Source organism: Taudactylus pleione, unplaced genomic scaffold (assembly GCF_031769625.1).
Source record: "Taudactylus pleione unplaced genomic scaffold, aTauple2 ptg000244l, whole genome shotgun sequence".
Lineage (NCBI taxonomy): Eukaryota > Metazoa > Chordata > Amphibia > Anura > Myobatrachidae > Taudactylus > Taudactylus pleione.
The window spans coordinates 342,356-357,300 of record NW_028284646.1 but is presented as its reverse complement, the minus strand read 5'-3'; the positions used below and the strand labels follow the sequence as shown (position 1 = coordinate 357,300).

Below are 14,945 nucleotides of genomic sequence, written 5' to 3'. Positions count from 1 at the left end.
CATTTACCTGTACTGCCCTTGTGCCTCTGATCTAGTTCTTGATTAATGAAAACATTCTATAGCATTGTATAGCTTATACAGATGTGCCTAGGTTCATTGTTGCTGATCAGAGCACAAACTTGCCAGGGAATCTTGCTATGTGCCATGCTACACTATGGCGCATCCCCATTCGTGGGAGTGCAACTCAATAGGATTGAATGGAGATGCTAATGTGGGCCCCCGACTGCGGGAGGTTGTCTCGCACCACACATATCATGATTTGCTGCACTATGAGCATCAATGAATCTGGGCAGATATGTATTAAACTTTCACTCTGTCTGCCACTGCAGTGCCACTCTGTTTCCTAGTTGTGCCATGTTGGAAGTTGAACTGCCACAGCTGCTGAAATCTTCAACATGCGATTGCTGAATGCTGAAAATGTCCAAAAATTTTTAGGACCATAGAAAGCATTTCCTGCATGCCGCTTTAATTTTTTTTTAAATTATGAACCACCAAGTTGATTTTTTGGTCAAAACATTGGACATATTCATCCAAGTTTTAATAATGAATCAATCAATCAACATTCATTGAGATTTCAGATGCCTGCTTTTTAACAACTGTTTCCACTTCTCGGATCTGTTTTTTCTTATAATTATAACTGCTCTCCCCTCCTCCATCATAAATTTGCTTTGGAATGAAAAAAATAAATTACATTTACAAACAAATCAATCCTTTCTTTCCCTGCCTTCACTACATACATACTCCACTTCCCTCAGGCCTATGAGCTAGTGCTTGAATATTTAAGACATTCTTGGTTTCTAATATGGGGTAATATAGTTTATTTAACTGCCATTCTGTCTGCCACTGCAGTGTTACTCTGTTTCTGAGATGTGCCATGTTGGAAGTTGAACTGCCATGTGTTTGTGCCACGCACTGCTGTCGCTTAGCTTAGTCAGCCAGTTTGGCCTAAACTGGATGAAAATAATATTGTGAGGTGTGAGGGGGTCAAAAGTGACTGGAAATCAATGTTATTGAGGTTAATAATACTGTAGGAACAAAAGCAGGCTCAAATATGTGATTTTTGCAGTTTTATCATTTTTAAAAAAAAATACAGATCCAAAACCAAAACCTGTGAGGGCAGTTTTGCCAGAACCAAAACACAAAGTTAACACAGATCCAAAACCAAATCATGGGGGCTGACACACATCTGTAATTGATTATCATATATTTATTGCTTTTGCACAATTTCTTTTTGACAGGTGCCAGTAATTTTGGAGTTAACTGCAGCAGAGAACATTTTAAGATGTCAAATTTAATTACTCGCATAACTGTAGTCTGCATTTTGCAATTATTTTGGAGCAGCTCTTTATCATTGAAGCTATCATGCTTTCTTCACCACCTTTCATCAAACAGTATCTGATCAGGTTTTGCAAAGTAATGGGAGGTATTCAGCTACCAATACGATACAATTGGATGTTTTTTCTGCCTATAACTGCCAATCTAATGGACAAATAGATAGAGTGAATGAGATCCATGAGCACTATTCTCACACTTTTATTTATGCACATCTAAAGGACTGGGAAAATTTGGTCACATGGTCAGAATTTGCTCACAATAATCATATTCATGAAATTACAAATTCAACACAATTTTCTCTCTCTCTGTTACCCAGCCTACATTTCTGATTCCAATTTCTTCCTCTCCATCATTTGTTCCAAGGCATTGGAAATGAATTGTCAGTGCTCTTCTTAAAGTATCTATTATTTGAAAGGCATATGTTAATAGTGGGTTGGGTATGAAATATCGGCAGTCGGGATGCCTACTGTGAAAATGCCAACAGCAGCATCCCGATGCTCGGTATCCTGACCAGGGTCGGGTAAGCATACTAACCCTCCCACCTTCCCAAACTAGCCTTCCTTTCTTGCACCCTAACCCTAAGCCCCCCCACCCCGCACCCTAATCCTAAACTCCACATTAATGCCTAAACCTAACCATCCCCCCTTGTTGCCTAAACCTAACCATCCCCCCTTAGTGTCTAACCCTAAGCCCCCAGTAATGCCTAACCTCCCACTCCCCAAAGCCTAAGCCTAACTCGCTGTGGTACCTAACCTCCTCCCCGAAACTAATAACTAAGATGCCCTGGTGTACCTTCGAGATGGCAGCTGTCAAGATTCCAGCATCGGGATTTAGATAGGCATCGGGATTTCAACACCTATCTTTAGTCCCGGTAGAGCTGCCGATGTTGCGTTTTCGATGGCTGGCATCCCTTCTGTTGCTGTACTCACTAAATCCCGTTAATATCAATTGTTGCAAGGGCTGCCTGTTCAAACCCCTGATTGTCCTTGACTACATTTGTACCTCACTGTCATTGTCACCAATCCCTGTCAGCTCCTGCCTAGTAGGGTAAACCTAGCACCGTTACCTAATAGAGTTACAATAAATTCTGTTACCTCCACGCATGAAATCCTGTTGAGACTGGACATTCATTATTCTCCACAAATCAGTGAGTCATAGTCAATCAGTACTAGCAAGTTAGGTCCACTTTTATTACCATTTTTTGTACAGATTTAAGTCATGCAACAAATATATTATTTATAATACACACATAATAAAGTGAGATGAAAATAAAATTAATATAAGCTGTCCTCAGGTCCACATAACTTTATACACCGGTTCATGAACATTGCAGTTAATATGGAAACATTTTTACTTTCTCCACTAGATGTCCACCTCCCTTTGCCTTGCACTTAATCAATGAATAGTTATCTTCTAACAAAAATATTTAAAAATATACTATTTCACCTCTATTTAGAAGCATTCACAAACATATGAATTCTATTTTTAGTTTAAAATATGTATTAATAGTTCTAAAAATAATTAATACAGATGATTTAATAGTTATAGGATTGTGGCTATAAATTGGATTGAAATGTGAGTTAGACACTGACGCAAGTATTGGGATGAGAGCTTATTTCTTTATACAGTAAACATGTATCTACTGTATGTTTTAATATTTTGCAATGGAACTGTGCAGGGAAACACTTTAACATAACTAGGTCCCAGCTACATTTATACCCTTGTTAAGCAGAGGTAAAGAGTGTGAATTATGCTTCTGGTTGGATGACAGGTAGCAGTCTATGGCTGCTGCCAATAAATATAGGTCACTAGAAGGAAATTTGCAGAGCTGTGGGTTTGAAATTCAGTGATTTTACTGAGGTTTCCTTGCGGTATTGCATCCTACAAATTTGCTGAGCTTAAACCTGCCACAAAACCTCCAAGAAACCACAGTTTGGAATACAATTGAAGTGACCATCAATATTTTTACCATTAAACCTATAGAAAGAAACCAAAGATTTACCAGTCGCCAAACCACCCATATAAATGACCTGCCACTGACAGCTGGGTTAGTAAAAAGTGCTGCACATACTGTATTGCTAAGATCTTTAAAAGTTTTATATTTTCAAAATATGAAAATGTGCTAATAAAAAAAATAAAAATAAGAAGCCAACTGATAACAAGTTCTAGGCCTTTATGCCCAGGCTGGTAGAATCATAGAGATGGAACCCACCATGTGGGGGTCAACTTACCATCATTTCACCAGCCCCAGACCAGTTGACACCAGGGCTGGCTTCCACAGGGGGTTGGAGTTCCCTCTTATGGGTATAACCAGACCTAGTGCCTATGAGTTTGTCGGAGAGTGATCCGTAGGGAGAAATTGCAGCAATTTATTGCTTGGACAAGTACCATTAGATGCTTACATGGACCAAAGAGGACCTATCCCGTATGATTTTGTAAGTAATAAATGGGTCCATGAGAGATCTGGGGAAGTTTCCCTTTAAATATCAGCTGTTTATTTTTCAATTTGGTGTGTGAGTCATATCTTTTTTTATATATATCCTTTTAAGGTACACTACAGGTGCCAACGTGCCCTGCTAGTGCATGCTGGAACTTGTGGTTTTCCAAGTGTCAGCATGCCCTGGGCAGCCCTTAAAATGGGGTATAACAGTACTTGCTGGGACCTGGAGGGGGCTTGCATGTTTTTTTTGGAGGCTCTACTCGCTGAGGAAGACAGTTCCAGTGCTGGTTAGCTAAAAATTGGTGGATGCGAACATTTTTACCTCTGATCTTTTCATTGCCAGCCTAAACTTAAAGCCCTAGGGCCGGTAATCAATTGGGATATACGCAATGCCATTTTTTTTTTTTTAGTTTTTAATAAAGTTTTGCATTTTAAAAATATACAGTAGACAAGCCTGCTCAAAGCCTATGGATCTGTACAGTGCTTTAATACTATAGCCATTTTGCGTTAACTTTCCATAAGGATAGGGGTTTTGAAATCTAAAGGGATTGATGGAGAGCTCTTTTAAGAAGGTCATACAAATCTTTAGCAAATGCTACATTTTGAGAGTAGAACCCACTGTCAATCTGTGGCCAGTCCTGTCATTTTAAAAACTCCAGCAAACCTGACACTTAATAAATCTTGCCCTAGACCATTTGTTAGGCAATCTGCACCTTATGAAGGTTATTTTTGCGGGACCCATGTACCGCCCAAGTCTGAAAAAAACTTATACAAATGGGACTTTGGCCCTGATTCAGAGCCGGACGCTCTGACCAGAGCGCTCGCTCTGAATCAGGACCCACCTCCATTAATATGGAGCGTCCTCCTGGACGCTCGTATAGCTGTGGGTCACCACCCACAGCATATACGAGCGTGCAAAAAGATGGTCGTGATGGTCTTGACCATCGCGACCATCGGAACTGCGAGTGAAAGCCTGCGGTTGGGTTTCTCAACCGCAAGGCCAGGAGTGATTTTGGCTCTATCAGAGCCAAAATCACTCCCACTGACATCACTAGTGATGTCAGTGGGGCCGGCTTCAGACGGTAGACGTTCCCTTGGGAACGCCTCCGTCTGGCAGGCACGCCCCCGACACGCCCACCAAAGGGGGCATGCTGTCAGTCACCATCGACAGCACGCCCCCTTTGATGAGACACTCCGAGCGAAGGAAAGTCCTTCGCTCGCCGGGTCTCGCGCATGCGCACGACGGAGCTCCCTCCGTCGTGCGCATGCACAGTGGGGAACATCGACCCACTTGCGAGCGTACTGCCACTCGTGAGTGGGTCTGAATGACCCCCATTGTCTGAATTTGAGGGTACCTTTAGCTGCAGCCAATGCTGTTATGATAGTTACTCTTTTCTTTCAGGGCATTAGTTCATTATCTTAGCTGTACATAGACAATTGGAAAAAAAACTAATTGTAAGTATATAGGGGGTCATTCAGACCAACTCGCGAGCAGCAGTATGCTCGCAATTGGGTCGATGTTCCCCACTGCGCATGCGCACGACGCGATGAGCGAAGGACTTTCCTTCGCTCGGAGTGTCTCATCAAAGGGGGCGTGCTGTCGATGGTGACTGACAGCACGCCCCCTTTGGTGGGCGTGCCAGGGCCAAGGGAATGCCTACCGTCTGAAGCCGGCCCCACTGACATCACTAGTGATGTCAGTGGGAGTGATTTTGGCTCTGATAGAGCCAAAATCACTCCTGGCCTTGCGGTTGAGAAACCCAACCGCAGGCTTTTACTCGCAGTTCCGATGGTTGCGATGGTCAAGACCATCGCGACCATCATTTTGCATGCTCGTATATACTGTGGGTGGTGACCCACAGCTATACGAGCGTCCAGGAGGACGCTCCATATTAATGGAGGTGGGCCCTGATTCAGAGCGAGCGCTCTGGTCAGAGCATCCGGCTCTGAATCAGGGCCATATTTTTTTATTACACTGTTGATTAAGGACCTGATTCAGTGAGGATTGCTATTGCGCTTGCAATAGCGAATAAGTACGCAGTCTCATTGCAAAGATATGCTAATGATTGCAATCTCAATGCTGTCGTAGCCTAACAAAAGGAAGCCCCTTTACCTTACACAGATCCATAATACTTAGCAAGTTTGCCAAACCATCGGTAACATCGAGTACCATCGCAGCCTCATGCACACTTGCATAAACTCTGACCTTACTCAGGAATTGCTAATCTCGTCGCACACAGTGAAAATCCAAGCTGCGTAAGGCATTGCAATGGCTAATTTATGCATGCCCCTTTAACAGCGTACAAATGCACTGGCATGCCTGCGTATTGCCGACCACCACCACATCACCACTCCCAAATGGTACTTCCTGTCAATCACTCTGCGGTGGGTCTGCATAGCCACTGTGATCGCAATCCCAATCGCAGTGGAGTCTTCGCACACTACTATGCATATGCATGCGCAGAAGGCAACAATCGGTCAATTGCATACAGAATCGCAGTTGCGATCGGTAGTGAATCAGGCCCTAAGACATAAGATACACATAACTACAATTTTGAGGATCATTAAAACTGTTAGTTCTTTTATTCCCCCTACATCATAATGGTAGTCTGTGATTGTACATTGCTGATAAACTCTTACACAAAGTCTTCAGTCACTCATTTAACAAGAAAAGATAAAGGGTCAGAGAAAAAAAGTGTGTGGTAATGATTGTACTAATAACATTCAACAAACTATCTCCAGGAATGCATCGCTGAAATAGTGAAATTGCATCAACATAAAAAAACTGTATAATGATAGGAATGGTGGATGGATGTAATTCGAAAGACAGAAAGAAGAAACAATCAATTGTGCAACTTGAATTTTGGAAGTTGTGCAAGTATTGCCATATAGTAATTTAATGTAATTGTCATTCTCTAGAATACTGACAGAGTAATCTCCTTTTTCAATACTGTTCTGCAAAGGGGTTGGGTATGAAATATCGGCAGTCAGGATGCCAGCTGTCAAAATGCTTGGTATCCCAACAGGGGTTGGGTAAGTATGCTTACCCTCCCCCCTTCTCCCCCTAACCCTCCCTTCTTGCACCCTAACCCACCCCACACCCTACTAACCCTTCACGTTAGTGCCTAAAACTAACCCTTCCCCCTTGGTGCCTAAACCTAAACATCCCCCCTTAGTGCCTAACCCTAACCACCCCCCAGTGGTGCTTAACCCTAACCTCCCCCCCAAAGCCTAACCCTAACACCCCTGTTGGGTCTAAACCTAACCCTCCCCCCAGAGGCTATCAGCTAAGGTGTACCACTATACGTTCGGGATTCCGGCGTCGATATCTAAACTGGCATCGGCATTTCGACGCCTATGTTTAGTATCAGTCCGGGATTGCCGATGCCGGGATTTCAGCAGCCAGTATCCCATCCACTAGCAAACTGACTACATCCCCTGCAAAATATTCCACCCAATAAGTATTTACAAATTGTGAAACTCAAACATTTTATCATCAAAACTTTGCACATCATTGAAATACCCCCTTTTACCACAAAATATGATTCATATAAAATGTTGCTGCTATTTCACTCATCTCAAATTACAGGTAAGTTAAGAATTGTATAGGTATATACTATATATAAAATCAAACTCAAACTCTTTGATGGCATGGGAAGCTTGACAGATGGGGAGGGATTATAGAGCTTTAATAAATAGTTCTAAATTAAATAAGTAATGATTCATTCTCAAATAGAAATATGCTATAAAGTATCATATCTCCCTTGTTACCATAGTTAATCCCAATGTTACATGGTAATCATTTAACTTTTTTAGCCTACAGGGACAATTAAAAAAATAGCAGATTTTGGGTTATCCTCCAGGAACACTATGCCCCTCCTTAGTGCCCTGTGAATCTCAAAGCCTTTGGGTTGTACAGCTTACATGCTCTCTCCAACTGTACCTGATGCCTGTGATTCCTCATGGCATAAATAGTAATTAATTCTCCACTTTTTAATGAAAGCTATGACTACACATTTTGGGTACAAAGAAAGCCAATGGAATTTACATAAAGATTAAAAAAAGAAGTTACCACTCTTCAGTGGTGTAAGTTCATCCCAGACGCCTGGAGACAAGTTATAATTTGACACTTGGGGCCAAATGTAACAGGGTGAGAGTTTAGTTAAATTGAGAGTTTAGCAGTAAACTTTCACATTGGTTGAGTTTTATCTGCAAAATGGGAAAACATCTGAATGAGATATTAAATCGTGACAGTTTTTGGAGTCTGAAAAACATGCGAGTTTGCTCTGTTGCTTTGTTCTCTGACACTATTACATTGGGCGATTTTAAAAAGTGTAAGAAAACTCTCACATTTTCTAAACTCTCACCCCATTACATTTGGCCCTTGCTGTTTAAACAAAATATTTTATTTTTTGAAAGTATCAATACTTGAAGAATATCTCAAGCAAGAACATGAATATAACAAGAAAAATATTTTAAATCAAATATTTTAAATATATTACTATTATTATATAAAAAGTGACACACTAAATATTTTTGTTTTGTAGAAAATATATTAATGGTTTGCATTACATAATACTTCCACACATTTAAATAGATACCATATTTTATATATTGTGTGACTACAGGCAGGTAAGAAAATACAATTCATATTTATCTTTCTGTTTACATGCCAAATCCAAAAATTTTTATTTTCTCAGATAAAAGAAATATGTTTAGTTAATGAAATAGCTGGAGTAAGGCTCATTCACAAAGCAGACAAGAAAAACAATACATACCCACAGTATGGGCCTAGTCCTGAAGCAATTTTGATGCTGGATGTAGTTGTGCAATTATTTTTTACTGTGCATGCATCTAAGTCACACCACACATGCAACACTGTTGTGTTTATACAGAGTTGCAGTTGCAATTTCAGATGCATGTGTGGAGAAGTGTATTGAAAATGTAGTAGTCATATCTGTGCACACACAGAGATGGTCCATCTTATGGGTTTGTTATGGGAACATGTTGCTGTAGTATTTGCGTACACAGACGCTTAATCACTCACATTGAAGGCTATACTCAGACAGAGGCCCTGATTCAGAGCCGGACGCTCTGACCAGAGCGCTCGCTCTGAATCAGGGCCGTCCAATTTAAATTTGGAGAAGCCTTTTGGACGCTCGCATAGCTGTGGGTTACCACCCACAGCTTATGCGAGCATCCATGATGATGGTCGCGATGGTCAAGACCATCGTGACCATCGGGATTGCTACGAGACCCTGCGGTAGGGTCTCGCTGCCGCAAGCCCTGGAGTGATTTTGGCTCTATCAGAGCCAAAATCACTCCCACTGACATCACTAGTGATATCAGTGGGGCCGGCCCCAGACGGTAGGCGTTCCCATGGGAACACCTCCGTCTGGCAGCCACGCCCCCGGCATGCCCACCAAAGGGGGCGTGCTGTCAATCACCATCGACAGCACGCCCCCTTTGGTGAGAGACCCGGAGCAACAGCTTGGCTGTCGCTATGAGGGTCTCGCGCATGCGCACGACGGAGCTCCCTCCGTCGCGTGCATGCGAATTTGGGTACCATCGACCCGCTTGCGAGTGTCCTGCGCTCGCGAGCGGGTCTGAATGAGACCCAGAATCTGCACCTAGTATGGGACTCACACAAGTTTCAATGGTGCGACCAATGGTGGCATCTAAAGCAGCACCAAGCGACTGACAATAGACACACACATGTCTGCTGCTGCGTCTAACTCAGAATCAGGCCCTATATCTCTATATGTGCTGGGGAGAGTTATTTCCACTTTGGAGTACATACAATATCATTATGCACCAGTGGTGTCCAAAATGAAAGTGTCTTGTGCATATTGCTGGAACTGGAAGTCTGCCACTGAACACTGGGTGTCAGCAGCAGCATGTTAGAGTATACTGTAGGCTGCAATGATGGCAGGATGCTGATCTACTCCCTATCAGGGGACAGCGGCTTCTTAGAGAAAGTAGATCGGCGATTGTGGACCATTTAAATAAGAAGCACTTTCTATTGGGGAGTACCATGTGTTACGACTATGAATGCAGCACCAATATAGATTTTCTTATATCACCTGTGCAGCTTGAACAAGCAAGTATCTAAGTATTGGATCACTTCTGACACTTTGCAAATACAGTATTTTTTTAAATTAAACTAGAATACCTATTATTGTAATTATTATTATACAAGTTTTACAGTATTTTGTAACATATACTTTACATATTTATTTGTTTTTTCATAATTTCTATATTTATATTAACATGTGTATGTAATATTAGTTTGTGTTGCAGTTTGGAAGAACCATCATATGAGGACAGTCACCAACTATTTCATAGTCAACTTGTCACTTGCAGACGTCCTTGTTACCATTACTTGTCTTCCAGCAACTTTGGTAGTTGACATTACTGAAACTTGGTTCTTTGGAAAAGTTCTCTGCAAAGTAATTCCTTACTTACAGGTACAGTTATTTGTTTCTTATGATGTTATGATTTCACCACAACCTTCTACAATGAATATAAACTCAGTCACTGTGACAAATTGTATCTTAAAGAAGAAACATATTTTGTGAAATTTACTATAACAGACTTGGTACATGAAGTTGTTTCAGCAATTACTTTATATTAATGAATTGATGAATTGATCTATTTTGGCAAATCATTTTGTTTTATCTTATTTGTTCATGAGTAAAAGTTTGACACAGTTACCGACAGGCGTCCTATTCTGTCCCCCGAGTCTGTGACTCGGACTCATTCCTGTCATGATGTCAGAGTTATTTGTCATACTGTAGCTTGTAACACTTGTTTATTTTACATTACAATACCTGCTGATATGTTATTACAGATAAGTGTCTATTTCCTTGTGTAAATGTATTGTTTACATTTCAACTTTATCAACAAACTTCACATTTCCTATCCATAGTATATATTCCATTTGTATCTAATGCATAGTATTGTCATTTACTGTAGCATAAAGCTGTGTGTACAAAGGGCCTCATTCAGAGGTGGACGCAATGCTGATGTTTGATAAGTTGAGCAAAGTATTGTTACTGCGTATGTGCAAAAAGTCTGAGAAACCCACAATTCGCATGAGGTCACTGCAAATCTTGGTAATTTCTGGGAGGTGAATTGGAGGTGACCTGAAGTGAACACAAAAAGAAGCCATCTTATGGGTGTGTCATGGTAGCGGTATGGGGTATAAATGCATGCCGCTGTGTTCTCTTTCTAAGCACCGCAGCCATAGAGGCCATTTGTTGAGGAATGTAAAATGGATACACTGCGTGACCCATAGGCTAAGCATGGGGTAGATGGTGCGACTGATGGTGTGTCAAAAGTGGAGTGTTCTCTACCACCAGCAGATTTGCACTGTGCACAGATAATGATATTGCTGGCTGTTACAGAAGGTGAATGCCAACACTGGCATTTGCCTATTTTCACTATTGCCAGTCCATATGATGTCGCAGCCGTGAATGAATTGTATCAAATATAATTAAAATACAGAGCGCTGTAAGTGTATTTGTGCAATAACAATTATTAAATAAACAAAATAGAGTATAATACTCTGTGGATCTGGTGTTCAGTTTATAAGGATGAGTTCCTGTTTAAGCCAGAGTGTATGGATACATACAGGGTACACTATACTAACTGTCCCTAAACTCTTACCTCTGGATTTGGTGTTGTAGCACTTATTCCCTCACGGTCAGTCTCCTCCACGACCGCTGGTAAGTTCTTCAGTTGGCGCTCCCCGAATGATTCAGTGATTAGATTTATTTCTTATGTTCATGCATTTAAGTCACACTGTGCATGGGTCCAGATTCTGCGCACACAGTCATAGTCACCCCATCAAGGAACTCTAACCAAAACTCCCACTTTTGTAAGTCACCATAACTAGAAGCCCAGAATTGTATATTCAATCCCTAAATTGACTTAAAAGGTACCTATTGTTCTCAATGATGACATCACTAGACTGTAGGGCACCATAATCGCAGGAGGGAGAGGAGAGGACACAAGTCCTGATAATGGTTACTATACAGCCCAGATATTTCAGCTGACCAGTAACTATGCTGAAGGCTGGCAGTGACTGCAGTGACTGCATCTAAAGGGTTGAACTGAGATGAGACATGGGGATGAGTAAAAATGCAGCTGGATGTATGGAACTGGCAGGAGCAACTGGTCATTACAGCTTCTGCTAGGAGTGCAGAGAATGTGCAGTGAAAAGAAAATTAGAGCCTGAGTGCAGTGTAACTCAGTGGGACTGCATTCTGGTGTACCTGCAGAAGCGGGCTGACCATCAATTGAGTCCTACCAAGTGGTGGAGGATAATCAGGCTAAGCAATGCTATTTTTGTAGAAAAAAAGGTTCAGAAACCCTTTGGGTTGAAACAAAGACAAACATGGGCGGAGCTGTGGGCAATGTGGATGGAGCTACAGGTGGGGCATCAATTGGTGCGAAATAAAATGTGGCACAAATGACCAACTTACTGACAACAAGCATGGCACATACCTTGCATAAAATTCTGTAGGCCAGACTATGTGTGTGGGAAGACTAATGCTTACTACAAGCATGCTGTATGGGAAAAGGAAGAAGTTAGTGGTTATGTACCGTATGATAGGGTGCCAACATACTAACAAAGAAAGACTTAGGAATCTAAATGTGTTTAGTGAAAGAAGTGGTTAAAAACATGCCTGAGCAACCTGTGCTCAATGAAGTAGAAGACGCATGCAATAACAGAGGGCTTAACTGAAGCAGTTAAATGACAATAACTCATTTACTCCAGCAGGGGCAACTGTATTCAGGGTGTGGATCCATAAGGCTTCCAGACGTAGAAGCTCCTTAGATCTATCGCCTCCTCTCAAAGAGGGGGGAAAAACTCTATAAATCTTATATTTAAGGGTGGCCAGTCCATGGTGGTGTAATTTAAAGCTCCTGGCCACGGGTTGATCCTCTTCCTGGCCATCTAAGACTGCTCTGATAGCAGAGGTGTAATGTAACCAGGGAACAACTAATGAAGCTATATCCCTGGTACAGCTCTGATGAAAGACCTGGTCCATAATCTGGAAGTGGAATTCAGGATAGAGAAACACTTTAGGCACACACAGTACTGAACACCTTGATGCTAAAAGACTGTGATCCATTCATGCCCTCCAGACCTGGAACCCCAATGCTGACAAAGCACACAGTACAGAATAACCAAAATAGTCAACCTAGATTATGCATTAACCCATGGGATGTAGTCAGGATACCAGCGGCCACTATCCCGGTCGCCGAAATCCCGTCAGTGAAAGGCAGACATTGGACTAAAGAAAGGCATCAAAATCCTTACGTCTATCATTAGCCCCTCAATGAAATCCCGACACCTGGCATGCCGAACAAAGGTAAGTCGGGTGTCTTAGGTTCCAGCCACAGGGGAAGAGGGTTAACTGTCAATATTTGATTTGGTGTCTGTTCAGCCGCCGGCATTACATACCGATTCTGTAACCCACTATAGCCACAGTGTGTAGTGATACTTGCAACACAGTCCAGATGATGCCCAAACAACGCAGAGTGGAATCCACGCAGGTGATAAGATGTGTGGCAACAGCAAATGGTTTGCACCGCAGGTACACTTGCAGAACAGGAGCTGGAAGTGGTCTGTTTGCAGCATGGGAGCTACAGTGCTGATACATGGTACACAGTGGTAGATGAAATGCAGGCAATGATGCTCTGTCTGTGTGTGGCATGGAAGCCATCGCGCTGACAGATGATATACAGTGGTAGATGGAATGCAGACAACAGCAAGCGGTCTGTGTGTAGCTTGGAAGCCGCAGCTCTGAGATGGTATACAGCGGTGATGTTAAACAGTCCTGGTGGTTATCTGTTTGCAGCATGAAAGCCGCGGTGCTGAGAGGCAAACAGCGATGGTACAAGTGGGTAATGGTTGAGTTTCAGCAAGGAGAGTATCCACAGGAGAAAGCTCTGGAAAAACAGGAGACACTGAGCCTGGAACGGTCCTCAGGAAGGAACACAGTTGTTCAGGTAATGAGTCGTTCCTAGGCAAGGAAATATATAGAGAGTGGTAACAGGGTATTGGTCAGGCTGACTAGGTGAGCAGCCAGGTGAGCAGTAATCAGTAGGATAGTCTATTGGAGGTTTTAGACACAGCAATGAATGAATGTTTAACCCTGTATGGACAGCTAAGACCACGATTCTTGACACCTGTTAATATAATTTCCCATTGTACCAAAATAAATAAGAACAACAGTACAAATCAGCACATCTTTGAACTGCAGTCTGAGTGGCAATGATATATACGCAGAAGGCAGACCTGTTATATGTTTTGTAGTGCTAATAGTATGAGAGAAATTATCAACTTCACACTGATCTGGCCTCTTCAGAAAGCTGGGACCTTGCAGTATTTGATAGATTCATTTTCTTTTTTGCATGCTGGACATTCAATTGACTTAGACTTGTATAATACAAACATAAATTAAATTCTCTGTGGTGTTGTTACTCCTGAGGAATCAAGGGACCTCGCATGGGCTCAGGTTCAAGTGTCTGTAACAGAGGAGAAGGTTGGCAATTCACTAGGAACATTCCAAGGATTGTTTATACCTATAGTGTATATTTTTTTACACTTCTTGTTTAAATGTGAATCAGTTGCAATACATTGGTAAATAAATTCTTCAAATGCCCCCTTTAATAAGGTTAACATATTTCCAGCTTTCACAGCATGACAATGAAAAGCCCATGGCCACATTTGAAAATATAAGATTACATTGTGCAATAAACTGTCTGTACTGTAATCAGTTCCTATCAAATTTCTCTGGTAATTTATCCATAGGTTATACTTCATGATTTGGTTTAGCATTATGAACAGCAGCAGGTGCAATGGTTCATTGAACAGCTTGAGCTGTCTGTGATTCATCGATTATTATAATTTATGTTTTTGCATTGCAACTAACTGACTTTGTAAAGAGTGTATGACTTGATGAAATGTTGCTTCTGTCCCTTGAGCAGGAGCCCTTGCAAAATCCATTTTATTGGCTGGGCAGTAAAAGTGTAAGTAGAAATTATGTTAGAGATGTAAGGAGGAGAAGAATTGTTGAGTGTTTTGCAGGTATGAGAGAGGAGTTTGAAATTGATTCTTTATAAGACAAGAAGCCAGTGTAGTGATGGTCAGAAAGGG

General features: G+C 41.7%; 1 protein-coding gene across 1 annotated transcript in view; it reads left to right on the top strand.

Moving 5' to 3' along the window:
- HCRTR2 (hypocretin receptor 2) overlaps positions 1-14,945 on the top strand; it is a 78,100-nt gene that overhangs the window by 21,522 nt on the left and 41,633 nt on the right. Inside the window, exon 2 of the mRNA XM_088479744.1 lies at positions 10,064-10,242. Within this exon, the coding sequence (XP_088335870.1) occupies positions 10,064-10,242 (179 nt within the window). The remainder of the gene's footprint in view (positions 1-10,063; positions 10,243-14,945) is intronic.